General features: G+C 40.6%; 2 protein-coding genes across 2 annotated transcripts; both read left to right on the plus strand.

Moving 5' to 3' along the window:
* Window positions 1-5,195: 5,195 nt before the first annotated feature.
* On the plus strand, window positions 5,196-6,853 carry RB195_016995 (uncharacterized protein; the record flags this gene model as incomplete). The annotated part of the gene is made up of 3 exons (XM_064183780.1): window positions 5,196-5,292; window positions 6,588-6,650; window positions 6,705-6,853. The coding sequence occupies 3 exons, from the start codon at window positions 5,196-5,198 to the stop codon at window positions 6,851-6,853; spliced, it is 309 nt and encodes a 102-aa protein (XP_064039661.1).
* A 1,085-nt stretch (window positions 6,854-7,938) lies between these two features.
* Window positions 7,939-17,297, plus strand: RB195_016996 (uncharacterized protein; the record flags this gene model as incomplete). Its single annotated transcript, XM_064183781.1, has 11 exons — window positions 7,939-8,001; window positions 8,726-8,814; window positions 9,613-9,691; window positions 9,820-10,017; window positions 10,220-10,429; window positions 11,548-11,736; window positions 12,448-12,648; window positions 12,760-12,972; window positions 13,421-13,539; window positions 17,020-17,072; window positions 17,131-17,297. 11 exons carry the CDS (start codon window positions 7,939-7,941, stop codon window positions 17,295-17,297), a joined length of 1,581 nt encoding a protein of 526 aa, XP_064039662.1.
* Window positions 17,298-17,437: the final 140 nt, after the last annotated feature.

Consider the following 17,437-nt stretch of genomic DNA (forward strand, 5'->3'; position numbering starts at 1 on the left):
TTTCTTTCGATAAAAAAAAGAGAGAAAAAAAGTGAGATTAATGGAAACCAACATCCTTCTTTTCTGGATAGGTGCGGCCATTAATCATTCATACTTTTATAGACTTTCTTATCGTATCGTATTTCGTGAAATTTTCTCAACCGCACGTTTGAAGATCAAGGTTCGCGCCTATCGTTCGTAAATGCGTATTTACGGAGATAACAAGACAGAGATCGCAATTTTTTGAGGAAAAGTTCAGTGTGATGAAAGCCTAAAATTTGTAAATCCAACGTAAAACGAGTCATAAAACCTTATTTTGAAAAATTCTTCTAAAAAAATTCAAAAGCCACAACACCTTCTTTAAAATCTTTTAATCTTGTAAACTGACGACCAAAATACTGCAGAAAAGGTGTTCTTATTTATATTCTTGTTTTTATTATTATTATTATTATCGGTATTATTAATTGTATAGTATTTTTCCAATAGTACAGTGTCAGCAAAGAAAAACGCATTGAGTCCTCATTCTCATACCAGCTTTAAGGTTTAAACTTTTATTTTAAATACAATACAATAGTTTTCCAGTACTTGAGTACAATAGTTTTCCATAAAACCTTATTTTGAAAAAAAAAACGCTGACTTGATATATTCGTAAAATCATATTAGTCGCTATGTAGGAAGTTAATCATGGGTTCGTGAACCTCAAGTGATCCTGAATTGAAGTAAACCGGTTGGATCTCAATCAGATTGATTGACGCCAGACACTTTATCCTTTTTATCCTTATGAAAAAAAGAGTACTGTCATACGAACATGGCTAAGTAATGGTACAATCGGTGATTCTGGATTTTATTGCAACTGTAATTTATTTTACTGATATTAGCAGAAAGAAAACTGGAAAACGGAAGCAAATTAGAAAATTTTAACTATTTACTGGAAAACATCTCAGAAAAATAGAGCAGTAATGTCAATCGATTGGTCGAATTACAGCAAAGAAATTAAATCAACTCCGATCTAGTGTATGGCGGCAGCAGCTGATTAAATATTGAGCGGATGTAAGTAAATTATCATTGTGAACATTACAAAATTCAAAGAATTGGTTTAATTTATCAGTAGCTTTTAGCAGCACAATTTACTTCAAAGTCAAAGAAACAATCTATCACAGCAAAATAATCTGCTTTGTCGTTTTTTCCACAGTTTACCACAAAATTAACCACAAATCAAATTTGAGGATATTAGGCTCCTTTCACGAATACATATGTGGCGATATATATATATATATATATATATATATATATATACATATATATATATATATATATATATATATATATATATATATATATATATATATATATATATATATATATATATATGGCACCTCTAAACGTGCCGCTGCTGCCAGAGAGCAGGAGAGTCAGTAGCTCATTGCCGTTCTCCGCTCGCTGGCGACCGCGGCGCGTATGCATGCTCTCGCAAATGCGACACGTTATAAGGTGCTTCGTAGGGAGATTTTGTGATGCTCTGTCTCCAAACTTGATGCTTTGGCGGGATGTTTTTTAGATTAAAAATTTGAATTATTTTCTAATTAGGCCCAATACATAAACAAATTTGAAGACAGAAATGAAAATTTTTCTTTTGCGAGTCAAAATCACATACAGGTCGTCAGGTACATTAGATCTTTCATTGCCTTCCGGCATTTTTACTTATGTTTCCATTCTATTTTAAGCAATTTCCAAATAGAGACATTTGATTCCTCAAAGGGGGTGAATTAATGCGTTCATTCTGGTTTTTTTTTGTGTGCATAGTCAACGATAATCACATACAGTCACTAATTCCCTTTCATTTTTATCCAAAATGAGGCAAAACTCAAACGTTTTCACGTCTTTCGCACTACTATTAATTGTATAGGAAGGGATGAAGATCCAAAAAAGGTGCCACCTCCGAACGAAACCGCTTGAAATGGCGGTGGGATGTGAAATATTTCACTGCTTTATAAAAAAAAAATGCGATAAAGAATATAGCGGAATAATCAAGCAGAAGTGGAACAAGAAAATTCAGTCTTTGTATAGTCTGAAACGAAACAGTCGAATGAGTCAATGACAGGTTTCGAGAACATTCTTCCCTTTTGGTCTAACAGTACGGAAACATCGATAGAAACACACAAAAGAACCGTTGCCACCTCGTTTTGCTACCGTAGAGTGAGTAATTTTCTTCCTTTCCGCGTTCTTTGTTCCTCTAGGCACCTCAGGCCTCTTTTCTAACACTTCTGCTGGATTTGTGAGCTCTTTTAAAAAATGTACAGTAATCATGGAACAAGAAATACGGATTTTAGACGTAGCGGAAATGCAGCAGGAGGACAATCCCAATTAATAATATAAATAACATAAAAATGCTCCCCCGACCTGCCTACGTTGCCTCGTTCCGTGTTCTGCGGCATAGGAAAAATCCTTTAAAAAGCTATCGGTTGAGCGAAAATTACTTTCTATTATGAGGAGATTTTCCGGTTGAGGAGAGAGGGGAAAAGTGAGGTCTGTAATTTGAGCGTAGCACATCTGTGCCAGATGCGCTGCTACATCGATGTTTCATAAACATTCGGCAGTGACTATGAACAAAGAGAGCTTGGAAACTATTCTAGAATTGATGAGAGGAGAACGAAGAGAAAATGATCAATATGAGAACTGAAACGAAATGAAAACATGAGAAGTATTGAAGAGTTCCAGAGAAAATATGGTAACACACTAGCAAACGCTTTACTGTCGTGGCTACATTGCCTCGTTCCAAGTTCTGCGGCTAAGAAAAATTCTTCAAAAAGCCGTCGGTGGAGCGAAAATCACGATTTAATCGAAGCTGTTCGGGAAATTTTCGAAAATTGGGCATTCAGTGAGTTGATTCTTTATGACACATTTGAAGGAAGTGATATACATATGTTTTCAAAGGATTTTTTATGAGAATAAAATCAGATTTTCTTTTAACTCCAACCAATTGTTACATCCTTGGTTGTGAAAACAGATTAAACGCTAACGTGACATCTCTATGTGCTTATCTTTATATGCTGTATACTGTTTATATATTATATTCTTGCATTATATGTTATTATATTATCTTTATTTTATTTTTTTATGATCCGAATATAGTCACCGCCAGAAGTTGTGAACCGCGTGAACGCGCAGCGCAGCCGCAACGCACGTCTTCCTCTGCTTGCGTACACCCTCTTCTTCTCTACCCTGTCATAATCGCGCCAACATGGTTGAGTGCTTGTGATGGCGAGACGTTATATAATTTATCAATGGGAAAGTTTTATTGATGGGATGAGAAGTCGTGCAAAATGCACGAGAATGAACGAGTTCTCACTGTTTTTCTGTTCTCTTTTTCTGACTACTTTCTTTTAGATTCTTACACTTTTCTCCTCCTACTCTTTTCTTCATTTTATTAACAAATTTCAACTCACTCCTTTTCTTTTTTTCCTTCATTTTTTCACTCTCATTTTCTGGTGAGGTGGAGAAGGAATGAGTTTTCCCGTAAGTATTTCGCTGCAAGTTAAATCTTTCTTTGTAATCAAGACTGCTGGATGGAGTTTTTTTTCTAACAATTTGAATTATTAGAGTTTTAGATTTATTTTTTACAATCAGCTCTTAATTACTCCTTTTTTTACTTTTTAATTCTATTCTATTCTCTTAATTTCATATTCTTCCTTATAAACTTCCAGTTTTATGTTGAAACTCCTTTCTAAGTGAATTTCTAAAAATGTGAGGAGCTTTAGCTATGACGGCATATCAATCATGCGACCGGCTCTTATCGTTTTGTCCCTGAACTTTCGCAGCATACTATCGGTTGTAAAATGAGTTCATTTATCGTAGAATGCTGGCCTTCAGTCCTACAATCAACTACACGTCACACTACAGAATGTCGCTTGGAAGAGAACCCAGCTATCGGGACAATCTTATCTAGTGATGCTCACCTACCGTATACTCTGGAGCTGTTCGTGCCAACTGGCATGGTTCCAAAAACATTTACGTGGTTTCTTATCATTAAAAATTACCCTTATCTTCGGATTCAAGCTTTGAACACGATTTTATGCCAGTGTACTACTTAGAAGAGAACGTTTTTTTAAATTATATTCTTCGCATTCTTATTGAATTTTATATATTATATTTTTATTTATATCTTTCATTGAATTCATTACTCCTTGTTGAATCTACTTAAATATATTTTCCTCAATAGTTCCTCAATTTAATTTATTTAATTTCTCGAAGAAATAATTCAGTTAAATAACAAAAAAAAATATTCAAATAAATAATGATAATTTTTATATATGTTATATTATATCTCTCTTATATCCTTATTATATGGCACTGGTGTTTGAATCTTTAGTCTATACAGTACTTTTAAAACTGTTACTGTAACACTGTACGGATACTGTAAAACTTGGACGGAAATCAAATCAAAATCAAAGAGATATCAGGGAATGGAGAGAAGTAAAATGCAAAAAAAAGGAAATTTCGAGTGTGGCCAGCAAAAATGACTGTTTTCGAGACGCAGTGAAAAGGTTCGTTAGGTGAATCGAGTGAGTGTTATTTGTTTGTCCTCAAAGATTATATATAGATTCACGGATGTTGATTCAGTATCGTGGTCAAATAGATCAGACATCGAGATCCGATCATTCAATGAACAATGTGATCTCCTTGTGAACTTTTGTGGAATAGTGGAATAGTTTGGTACAATCACCGATGAACACTTTCATTTATTTAATATTTATTATTTCTATATTCCACTTAATGTTTATTTCTTATTCATTTTTTTAAAATTTCCCTTTTTGTTGCTGGTTTCGTTCAGGAACGAGTTCGAAATTAATTTCTCAGTTGCTGAGTTTTTAGAAGGTTAACATAAAAGTTGATTTATTTGATCCAACGTCCTACTTACTTAATAAAGAAGATCCTAAGTATACTTTTGGGTCCCGTAGCCAAATGTGGAGGTGTAGTCCACGCCTCAGGATCAGATGGGACTTCCCTGCCACTGCTGGATACGTACTGATCTGGTGATGTGACCAGCGCAATCAAATAACAGCTTGGAATAGTGGTCGAGTATCCGAGTAACTGAAAAGGATACCTCTTTGAGGTAGATTTTTTGGCACTTCCAGAACCGGGTGGTGGGCATCCAGAACGCCTTAGGAAATTCGCTCGCTGACAATAAACAAACAATAGATTCACACCATAAGATCATGATCTTCACATCGATTCCGTTGTGTCCGTCCACATCCGACGTATGGCCATCGAATGACGTGTGGAGTTATCGAATGGTTTTCCTCTGCCATCCAGGTAATTCTTTTACTATCCACGAAATATTTATTAGTATAGCTGTCTCTATTATTTATTCGTGTAGGAAATCAAATAAGCAACACATAAACTCATGCCTCAACCTTCTTTGTTATCCAGACGTATGTACTTGGCACTCCGATATGGTGCAATTACGGTCATACAGGCGATCGCGCATAGACCTTTGCTTAGAACTGCTAGACGGAGCCCTACAATCGCTACAATTTATTGTTAGTTTAGTAACTTATTAGTTTCACACCGATACCGCCGACTGACAGCGTTAACCTCATTGGAAAAAAACGGTGGACAAAAGGGTATCTCCTCATATATTAGGTGATATTTATTTATATGATATTTTTATTTATTTATTTATGTTAGATGATATTTATTGATAGATATTTTTTGAGAGTGTGTTCTTTTAATCATAGATCGCATTGCTGTGCAGTCGCCACTGATCGTGGTTTCCCTCGCACGATCGATTGAATCCTGAATATGTCGTTGTTATTCTGTTCGTTTTTCAATCCACTTCTCTCCTACTGTCGTTTTCCCGAGAATTTTCGAGAAATGCTGTGAAGTTGAAATGTGGTTTTGTCGTCATCCAGGAATAATTTTAAGCGGAGTCGTTTTTTTTTTGTGATTTTCAGCGCTACATTGTTGATGAGTGAGATTTTTGGAAGAAATTATTATTTTGAGTTTATAGCGATCGAATTGAGGTTTACTTGAAGAGGTTGAGGTGCAGATTTACTGGCTGGAATCGAAAGCAGATACAATTTGTATAATTTTACATCTACTAGTATCTGTTTTATCTGATCTGAAAGTGTTCTTCTCCTAAAAATCTTTAAGTGGAAGATATTTCAGATCCATTATCCATTATTTCACTTTGTTTTACTGTTTTATGAAGATGAGCGTTAGTTTTTGCTTCGCATGAGTCACTGATAACGTTTTAGTGGATTTTTTTGTGCTAATTTTAAAAATCACGGTTTTTTTTGCTGATTCAGCAAGGATTTTCGCTTTTTATTGTGCTGCCTTGTTCTTGTCCTTTCCCGTTCCTACAAAAATCTGCGTTTTGCTCCCCTTCTATGATAACGGGTTCCGCTGTGGTGTTATCATTTTCGTCTTCAAATATTCGTCGACTGAAGCTTTGATAAATGGACAGTTGCTTGAAAGAGCACCTGTTTGCATCCTGGATTGCACCTGCACAGATTCCTGAGTAGAAAATGTTCGAGCTTTCTTAACTACAGTAGATTCTTTAAGGACCGCAGCTTCAATATAGTTCGGGCTATATATAATTTTTTCAGAATTAACAAAATGGAAAGAACGGATGTGCCGCCACGGAAGAAAGATTTTCATGGAATCGGACGGTCAGTAACTCGAAACTCTGTACAGCCCCTTACAAACTTCTCACCTCTCTGTAGTCGCCGAGTTGGAAGCAGACGTGTCGGAGAGGACGAGGGTACTGACTCGTAACTTCCTCGAGGTTGACCTTCGCCAAACTGCCTCGTTGGTGATCCACTACGACTCTGGAATGAAGTTCAACGTGTTCTTGTATGTAGAAAAGGATTAAAGAATGCTATACACCTCATCCTTGAGATCAACATTTTTGTTCTCAGTCTTCGAAAATCCTGAGGATCCATTACTGAAACGTACTTTCCCATTGAGGGGAAAATGTACTTGGCAGAAGAGAGGAAGGTGGAGGGGTGGGATTGCACACAATGGGAATTTATTTCTGGACGCTCTAACTTACTTTTTCCTTACTTTCTCTCTTAGTAATTTTTGCCTTTCATATCATAGATCATCTAAGACTAATGTTTAGGTCTTAGGGCCCCGATTAATTTTATTATTCACTTCAAGGAATGAGGAGGCCACTGAGTGCCCCCGCCCCCTCAATTACATTCTACCCTCAATTGAATCGGTGGCATTTTCAAATATTTTTGAGCCATAAAATTCACAAAGAAAAAAACAAATGCATTTGTTTAAAGAGCTTCACAATCCTAAATTAAAGTTGGACGCTGTGGTACAAAGCGATAGATTAGCCCCAACTGATTAATTCGTTCAAAACACATGTTTAGTCAGCTTCTTTTATTTATGGAAATCCGAGACAAAAAAAAATTCAATACCCACAATATTTCCGTGTCCAGACTGACATATTATCCATCACGAATGGCTTTATGAGCAACATCATCTGCCTCGTCGTAGGTAGTCATATTCCAATAAATATTTCACTAATTTTTTTTGGAGTTGTTACAAAGTGGAGTATGGAGAAGTGTCCGAGTAGAAGAGAATTGCGCTGTCCTGTCAATCAACTAGAATTTTTATTTTCTTCACCTTCGTTTTTTTCTCGAAGCGGGGACTAATTTGGTTCGTTAACATTTTAGAAGTTGATAATTCGACCTCGTCATATTTGTAACCGTCGTGGTGAGGAGATCAGTGTAGTACGCAGAAATTAACTTGAAGAAGTATTAATTGTGAGCAATTTTAGGAAACTAGGAATACGGTAGAGAGGGGAATATCCATGTTTTCGAATTCTAATTAATTGTGAGACGGACAAATACAAATTATTGACACAACTGTCCCTTTAACAATCATATAAATATTTGTTTAAACCGAATTCAACGAGCATAAAAGGTCGCGATGTTGTCCTTCGCGGAAATGACTTCGGTTTTGAGGCTTCTCGTTGTGTACTGTATTGCCTTTACTGGTTTTTCGAAAGCGGTAGGTTTAAACCGAATTCAATGAGCACCAGTGTTCCTTCAATTTCTCCCCATTTGCTACTGTTGCAACCCGTGAATCCGATTCGAAAGAGACCGGGATCTCCGTGCTTTTTTGCATCGGGCCTTTGATCTACAGTAGATATCAGCTCGGTGGGACCCCTACTGGACAAGAGACAACAACAGCTGAGCTAAACCAACGGTGTCACATATCCAGGTCAAGATGACCTGAAAACTTTTAGAGTTGCGCACGCAGCTGCGCTTGGAACGGTAGGATTAAGGGAACGATGCGATCGAGATGGGACCCTTGCTACCTCTACTAGTTGTTGCAATCCGAGTGGAGTTAGCTGTGGTCCCGTCTCGATTGCTACCGATGGCTCCATCGCACCGTTTCAAGCGCAGACGCCTACGTAAATGCAGTCCAACTTTCACTCCTTCCATCATTCCGATCCACTGTGGCCTTACAGCAAGCCTCTCTGGATCCGAATAGTTCTGGCTCGGGTTTGGCTAACGATCCCCCTTGTTCCACCTGAATTAGAATAGGGACCGAACACTGAACTCCGCTCTTGTGCTGCGGAAAAACCGCACCACCCTCGTTCGCAACCGCGTACGCGATTCTCAATTCTCAATCGTTGCTGCCGGATTGTAACACTCATGTAGTTAATTACTGGAATGTCTCACGACTAATTTTTTGTTTTCACTCATAAGAAGTTTTCACCACTTTTCAGGATGCTGAAGACATCCAAGAAAGCACGAGGAGAACTTCAATTGAGGATGAGTTAACTCCTATCTTTCCTCAAGAAGAAACATTAAACAGGTATGATGAAACATTTCTTTAAGAAATGACAACCTATGCGGCATTAAGGCACCGTATCACGAAATTGACGGCGTTGGTCGGAAATCTCAACGAAAACGTAGAGTTCGGGTTGTAGATTATGGAAATGAGCGTGGCTTTGCCATCCTCGTAAAAAATGGTGTGGAAGATGACATTCTTTCCTACTAATCCAGTTGTAACGCGCCACCTCCCTGCACGTGCCGCATCCACGTGCGAGCTGTCGAAAAAAAAATCAATTAGGTGTCCTCAACACCCAACACAAGTAAAACCAACGAATATACTGCTGAGGGGACCGCGGTGTAAGTAAGGGTGAGCGTTCCAACGTACGTCGTAGGAATTAAAGTAGTTCCCATACTGTCTTCTACGGCGATTAGGAAAAGATCAGAGGAACCCCGCTAGGTTCCACAATCTACTTCCAGAACTCTACGCTATTCATAAAGTTTCCCTTACGTTACGTCAATTGCGTGATACACTGCCTTTAATCCAACTCCATTAATCTAACAAACTGTTTCGTGGAATTACGTACACCATTGAGACCGCGACGTGCAGCTTCTTTCAAATTTCTCTCGACGCCTGCGTCTTCAAAAAGTAGTGCTCTCTCACAATTCCGTCGTCTAACGTCTGACCTTTTGCGAAGAATTCTGCGCTAATGGAGCACTTGCGTCACATAAACCAACGAGATATGTTGCAATGCTCTATGTTTAGTGCAATTATCTTTGATGGAATAACTATTTTCATGAAAACGATTTAAAATTTGAAATTGGCAGCTTTATCTTCTAGAGAACTTTTGGAGGAGATCGATTCCGATTCCGAAATACAAGAAGAAATTTTTACAACACTTACTACGGAGAGTTTGGAGGTAAGCGATCCTTTCCAAGAGTTTCCCAAAAGTTTTCGCATTTTCCAAATCGTGTATTATTTTCACAACTTCCACACTTCTCATATTATACTCACTTCTCATTATTTCTCAGTTTATTTCCACAACAGGATAAACGAACAACATCCGTAAGCCTCCAGGAAGAGAAGAATACGGATCTCCTTACAACGGCTAGTAGTATAACGACCGAATCTGCCCGTGACCGTGAATTAACAACTTCTGAAATGTTAACAGAACGAATGGAGGACATCGACCAATCCACTGTACAGCAAATGACCTCTTCAACATCAATAAATGATGAATCAGAGGTGAGATAATACTTGGAACCGAGAATTTTCTTGTTCATCATTTATTTGATTGACAGAATGGCCATTTCTCTCTATTCCTGCTTTTTTAATAGCACTTCACTCATATAATGATACATAAAGGTGGCCATTCTTTTTGCACAAACCTAATAAACAATTTAAAATGTAAAATTCTACCTCACTAATATCTCATTAATACCTACAGGGTACTGTCAGTGCTGCCACAACGCTGAATGACGAAAACGAAGGCGCTTCGTCAGTCCTCACAATTGCTCTAGGAGAATCAAGCACTTCCGCTCAGATTGAATTCTTAACTTCTCCGGCAGCAGCTGAACGAATAGAGGAGGAAAAAAATATTGAAGAAAGCACTCCAAGACAAGAGACTTTAGCAACATCCAGAACGGAAACGTTTGAGGTGAGATAAGTTGCGACTCGTGGTTCTGCCTCGTGTTGGTCAGCGCAGCTGCACCTACTTTCCATCTACGCTACCTAGGTGTTTCCTGCCTCTGGCCTTGGGTCGCCTGTTTTTTATGAACCTTCTCCTGCCCAGTATCGCAACATTGCATATTTATTATTGTCTTCTCTTTTATTCTACGCTACAGAATTTTGCAAACAGTGGAAATTCATATGGAATCTACTTAGGGGAGGAGGGTGTATTATGTGGATCATGTCATCTAGCGCCAGCCGCGCGCCACCAATGCGTTTCGCGACGTCGTGGCTCTCCCTGCTACGTTGTAAACCACTTCGACGTTTTCCAGCTTGCTTTACTTTCCCAGCTCGTGTTACACGTGCACAATATATACCTACCAACCTATGGTACACAGCGTAACACCACTACATGCACAGGAGGCGGATACAAAGGTGATATTAATGTCGAGTCAAATGTATCACGAAATCATTACGAAACAGAGATAGAAACAGATAGAGGTTGGTGAGAACGGCTCCTTTACATAGGGATCGGGGAGTGGGCGGAGCTTCGAGGGAGAAGGGAGCCTATGTGCCTGCTCGCTGGTAAGATGGTACGGAAAGATACTAGAATTACTCAAATTTTCTCAAGGATCATCTAACCTGATTGACCAATTTCATTTTTTCAATTTTCCAATTTCTTGATCGTATCTATTAATTTTTATTTTTTCAATTTCAATTCCACAAATGATCTAATATTAGTTACTTAATTACTACGAATTACTTCATCTGGATCTGTTACTAATTGAACGATAGGAATGATGCTAGAACAATAATGTACAACGATACAATCATTTATCAATCATGGGCTCCAGCGCCTTAATTCGGAATAGTAGAAGTGACTGAATCCCCACGATCCCTTCATCTTTTTGAAGGTGATAAATTATCCCAGACTTATTCGGCGAGAAAAACAAACTGATTCAGTCCAGCGCTAGGTCCTCATATGTCACTGTTTAGGCTACATACGTCTCCATTCCTCAACCTTTATGATTCTGAAGTGAATCCTCGAACGCTGGCTGCGTTGGCGCATCTAAAAGTGGTCCTCATTCAGGTTTATTTGTATCATAGGATATTGCAACCACGATGACGATACCAAATGTCGAAAACGTCGACATTTCCACGACCAGAGGTGAAGCAACGGCATCTGCTCGTATCGAGTTATCGACTTCTACATTATTGCCCGTAAGAATAGAAGAACTAGAGGAATCTACGGTGCAGCGAATAACCTCTCCAGCACCAACAGAACTAATTTCTGAGGTGAGATATTGGAAAGATTTGAGAAGTTTTTGTTGGATTTTCGCACTATTCAACGTTTACCACGTTTACCACACTGATTGTAGTGGGGTCAAAACAATCTGAACCTCGTTGCGGATCCATAAGCGACAGCGTTTGGCACGGCAAGGTGAGGCTGGCGGTTCGGATCGATCGGATCGTTACCATCGTGGTACCATCGTGATCGGCAACGATAAGCGGTGCTAGCCAGAGTTCCCACTCAATCGTAGCCGCTACGCCTCACCGCTCCGCAGCGAGCGCAGCCGTTTACGTAATTGCACCGAGCTTCAGGAGGCTTCAGGGCGTTTTAATCCTACAACATACAGTCTTATCTAATGTTTATGGAGGTATTCGGTGTCGAACTGTTTATACTTGCAAGAAGACTTCAAGAAAGTCTTACGAATGCCAGCAAAAACGCGAATTATCTCTGGGAAACACACCGAATATCGGGAGCACCCCGTGAACTCAGATCACCCAACGACACAACTCTTTACACCCGCGCGCAAGTAACGGAAAGAAAGTGTGTTGAACGGATTAGTGCTGAGCTTAGGCATTCCAGGTAGTCCTCATACTACTAGTTTCTGGATTCCTGAGAGGTTTCCACTGAAATCTGGAAAGCAACTGTCTTATCCTTACCTACTAGTGGGAAGAGTTCAACATCAAACATTTTTCCTACCTCTACGTGAACCATTGTAGGATAAGGAAAACGTAATGACAACCAGGAAAGTCGAAAACGTAGAAAGTTCTTCACTATTCACGACGATTGCCAATGAGATGACTGGATCAGTTCGAAGCGAATTCTCTACTTCTACAATGTTGCCTGAAGGGAAAGAGGAGGTCGAAGGGTCCCCGGTAAGGCAAACGACCTCCACAACATTGACAACAATGGTTTCAGAGGTGAGATAGTTCCAGGAAAGTTTCAACTGGTTTTTCAAAATAAATTCTCTAAAAATAGTTTGATTTTGCTGAAAATTATCCGGAAACTCGCTTGATTATTCATGACAACAGGAAAATAAAACAACAACGATGCCGCTAACCAGTGATGTGCCAGAAAACGATACAGATACGAGATCTGATAATGAAACAATCACCTTTTCCCCGGTCGATCAAACTCCTCCCTCATCCTCTACGATCCAACAAAGGTCTTCTACATTGTCAACAACAACAACAACAACAACAACAACAGCAGCAACAACAACAGCAACAACAACAACCCCAAAGGTAAAGCGGGACCAATAGTTCAGAAATTTTCTAACTCATTGGCATTTTATTGTGGCGCAATTGTAAAAAAGCAGTAAAATATATTTGATTACAACCAGAACATAACCGTAAAGATAAGACGAAGTCAATGAGGAATTCGTAGCTTAACGATTATTTTTCTCCAATAAGAGAACAGGGATTTGATCCCGCTCTTATTCAAAAAACTACTCCAGAAAACAGAAAATCAAACGACCTAACAAGTAGTTAGAGTAAGCATCAAAGTTAGAAAATTGTCTCTGCTGTCAGAAATAGCCGCTAATAATGAAACAAAAAAAACAGCCACTTTAATCGTAAGATAAAATTTAAAAAAGAAGAATAAAAGAGAAAAAAGTTAAAAGATAACCCTAAAAGACAAAAATATCTTTAAAAATAACCTCTAAAAGACAAAAATATCTTTAATTATTTCTAGCTCACTACTCCACTACCGGAATCAACACCTAGCCAAGAATACATGTGTACTGATCAAATAAACCCAAAAACTGGACGATCGGATTGCCAAAAGTTCCGGAGACTGTGCAACAGAAAGAGGTTCAGTTGTTATGCATCTACCTGAAGGCAGCGAACCACGAAATTGAGGATGTTGGGATCTATCCATGAAAAGATACGGTTAGAGGTGTAGATTATGAATATGAGTGCGACCACTCCACTCCCTGGTTCTCCTGAATAACGGCGTGGGAAACGGCCTTCCAGATCAATTTTTCCTACGAGGCACCGCAGAGCAACGTGTTCCGTATGCGAGCGCAAGCATACGCGTCGCGCCTGCCAGCGAAAGACAGCGTCAGCATTTATTGTCATGTGTGGTCCGCTCACTAGTTTTTCTTGGATATATGCCAACATTTGTCACCATGGTATCGTGGTGTTCTGCCTTTAACGTTATTACGAGCGCATAACATGCATATACTCGACGTCTACTGTATTTTAAAAAATTTCAAAGAATCAGATTCATTTTCAGAGACGTCGGATACCTATAGAAGGGGGTGCGACGGGTCCATCGGCGCCAGATAGCCTTAGAAGGGGGTGCGACGGGTCCATCGGCGCCAGATAGCCTTAGAAGGGGGTGCAACGGGTCCATCGGCGCCAGATAGGCTTAAAAGGGGGTGCGACGGGTCCAAGACGTCGGATACCTATAGAAGGGGGTGCGACGGGTCCATCGGCGCCAGATAGCCTTAGAAGGGGGTGTGACGGGTCCATCGGCGCCAGATAGGCTTAAAAGGGGGTGCGACGGGTCCAAGACGTCGGATACCTATAGAAGGGGGTGCGACGGGTCCATCGGCGCCAGATAGCCTTAGAAGGGGGTGCGACGGGTCCATCGGCGCCAGATAGCCTTAAAAGGGGGTGCGACGGGTCCATCGGCGCCAGATAGCCTTAGAAGGGGGTGCGACGGGTCCATCGGCGCCAGATAGGCTTAAAAGGGGGTGCGACGGGTCCAAGACGTCGGATACCTATAGAAGGGGGTGCGACGGGTCCATCGGCGCCAGATAGCCTTAGAAGGGGGTGCGACGGGTCCATCGGCGCCAGATAGCCTTAAAAGGGGGTGCGACGGGTCCAAGACGTCGGATACCTATAGAAGGGGGTGCGACGGGTCCATCGGCGCCAGATAGCCTTAGAAGGGGGTGCAACGGGTCCATCGGCGCCAGATAGCCTTAAAAGGGGGTGCGACGGGTCCAAGACGTCGGATACCTATAGAAGGGGGTGCGACGGGTCCATCGGCGCCAGATAGCCTTAGAAGGGGGTGCGACGGGTCCATCGGCGCCAGATAGCCTTAAAAGGGGGTGCGACGGGTCCAAGACGTCGGATACCTATAGAAGGGGGTGCGACGGGTCCATCGGCGCCAGATAGCCTTAGAAGGGGTGCGACGGGTCCACGGCGTCGGATACCTATAGAAGGGGGTGCGACGGGTCCATCGGCGCCAGATAGCCTTAGAAGGGGGTGCGACGGGTCCATCGGCGTCGGATACCTATAGAAGGGGGTGCGACGGGTCCCACGACGTCGGATACCTATAGGAGGTGCGACGGGTCCACAGCGTCGGATTGCTATAGAAGGGGGTACGACGGGTCCAATGGCGTAGAGTTGGTGCACCGATGATAGATACCTTTAGAAGGGGGTGTGACGGGTCCAATGGCGTCGAGTTGGTGTGCCGGCGTCGTAAAGCTAGGGACGTTGTAAAAGTTTTATAGTTGTAACCACTTTCGGCGTTGCGCTCCACCTACTCGGCTCCGCTGTTCCTCAGAAACTGGATATACACGTTCAAACAGCTGCTTAAATAGTAGCACGCTGTTTATGTGATCTGACGTGGAACGCTATCTTTATCAGTACGATGATGTTGTCCACGTCATTTCATGTTAAACATTATTCTGCCGTAACTGTTAGGGAGAAACAACAGGAAAACCCATTCTTCGAATACCACTTTCAAATCGTGTCTACACTGTGTAGGGAACGAAAACGAATGAGTGTTTTGAGCTAAAAGTAACCTTTAGGGTCAGAGTAATTTCAGTAGAAGTGCTGTTCAGCAGTAAGAAGAGTTGTGCAAGCGAGGGGAGCACATTGAAAACCCGAAAGCTGTAAAATTGGGTGCGACGGACAGCGTGGAACTGTTGTACAGTATTATTTTGCAGTAATTTTTTTTTGCGTGTCGCAGAAGTTAAATGGCACGTTGCAGCCGTTTGATACCCGTGGCTACTGCGCGCGTTGTTCATCACCTCTATGACTCCTCCGTGCGTTTGTTTCCTTGCACGTTTGCCTCAGCTTGGTATTGTGCTCCTCAGAAAGTGGAAACACGAATGAAACCGGCTGCTTAAATAGTAGCCAACAGCTTACATAATTTGACAAAGAACGTTACCTTTATCAGTACGATGATCTTCACATTATTTTATGTTAAACATCATTCCTTGATAGCTGTTGAGGAAAATAGGGAGAACACCCATTCTTCGCGTAATGCTTTAAAATTGTGTATATATTATATTCGAACCGAAGTAGTGTTTGAAGCTAAAGTTTGAATATTCTCAAAATGTAGAACTGACGCGTTTAGAAAAAACTATGAAATTTTTTGTCTTTATATACATTAAAAAAGAAAGAAGAAAATAACAAAACAACATGAAAACAGAACTCTTATTATTTAAAGAAAATATCACTACCACTAATTTTTGAATTTCAATTTAAAAGTATATTTTGGTTAGTTGATGAAAGTGAGCGAAGCGAACACCACACAAAGTCTGAGAGTCCGGCGTAAGCCGGACGATCAGACTTGTAATTAATAATATGGGATTTCTATTAGAGCTGTGGAAAGTTGGGCAGAACTTACTTGTTTTATTTTTTGACCTGGCTTATCTTCAGGATAAAGAGTCTACGGGGTAATGTGTAGGGTTTGTAAAAAGCCAAAAATCGGGGAAAGAGCACACCGATAATGTGCCATAAGAACCACGTGGCTTTTACATACAAAAATATCTTTGATTGTTTCTAGCTCACTACTCCACTACCGGAATCAACACCTAGCCAAGAATACATGTGCACTGATCAAATTAACCCGAAAACTGGACGATCGGATTGCCAAAAGTTCCGGAGACTGTGCAACAGAAAGAGGTTCAGTTGTTATGCATCTACCTGAAGGCAGCGAACCACGAAATTGAGGATGTTGGGATCTATCCATGAAAAGATACGGTTAGAGGTGTAGATTATGAATATGAGTGCGACCACACTCCACTCCCTGGTTCTCCTGAAAAACGTGGGTGTGGGAAACGGTCTTCCAGATCAATTTTTCCTACGAGGCACCGCAGAGCAACGTGTTACGTATGCGAGCGCAAGCATACGCGTCGCGCCTGCCAGCGAAAGACAGCGTCAGCATTTATTGTCATGTGTGGTCCGCTCACTGGTTTTTCTTGGATATATGCCAACATTTGTCACCATGGTATCGTGGTGTTCTGCCTTTAACGTTATTACGAGCGCATAACATGCATATACTCGACGTCTACTGTATTTTAAAAAATTTCAAAGAATCAGATTCATTTTCAGTATTGAGCACGTGATGCGAACCACATGTCCTGTTACGTGTGGCTATTGCAAAGGTACGTTTCTCATGTCGCTGTTCTATTCGAATATCCGACCGAATATTATCGAATTTAGTATGTTTTGATGACGTGAACGTACGGAACGGACGCAGCTTATGTACTCGACCGAGCATTCGAAGAATGTGCAGAAATCGAAATCCGCGGATTCGTGGGGCGACACGAGTGAAATGTCCAGTGACATGTGGTGTTTGTACACCGGGAACAATTCTCGCATTACGTTGAATGGTATTTCTTTTAACATTCCACCTAGTATTCCACTGTATGGGGTTTCTACGGTATCACTTGGTACGGTAGTTCCTGATATTCTTTCTAATTCAGTAGTACTTTTAAAATCATTGGTTACCAAAAATTCCTCGAATCCT

The sequence above is a fragment of the Necator americanus genome, chromosome II (assembly GCF_031761385.1).
Source record: "Necator americanus strain Aroian chromosome II, whole genome shotgun sequence".
NCBI classification, from domain to species: domain Eukaryota; kingdom Metazoa; phylum Nematoda; class Chromadorea; order Rhabditida; family Ancylostomatidae; genus Necator; species Necator americanus.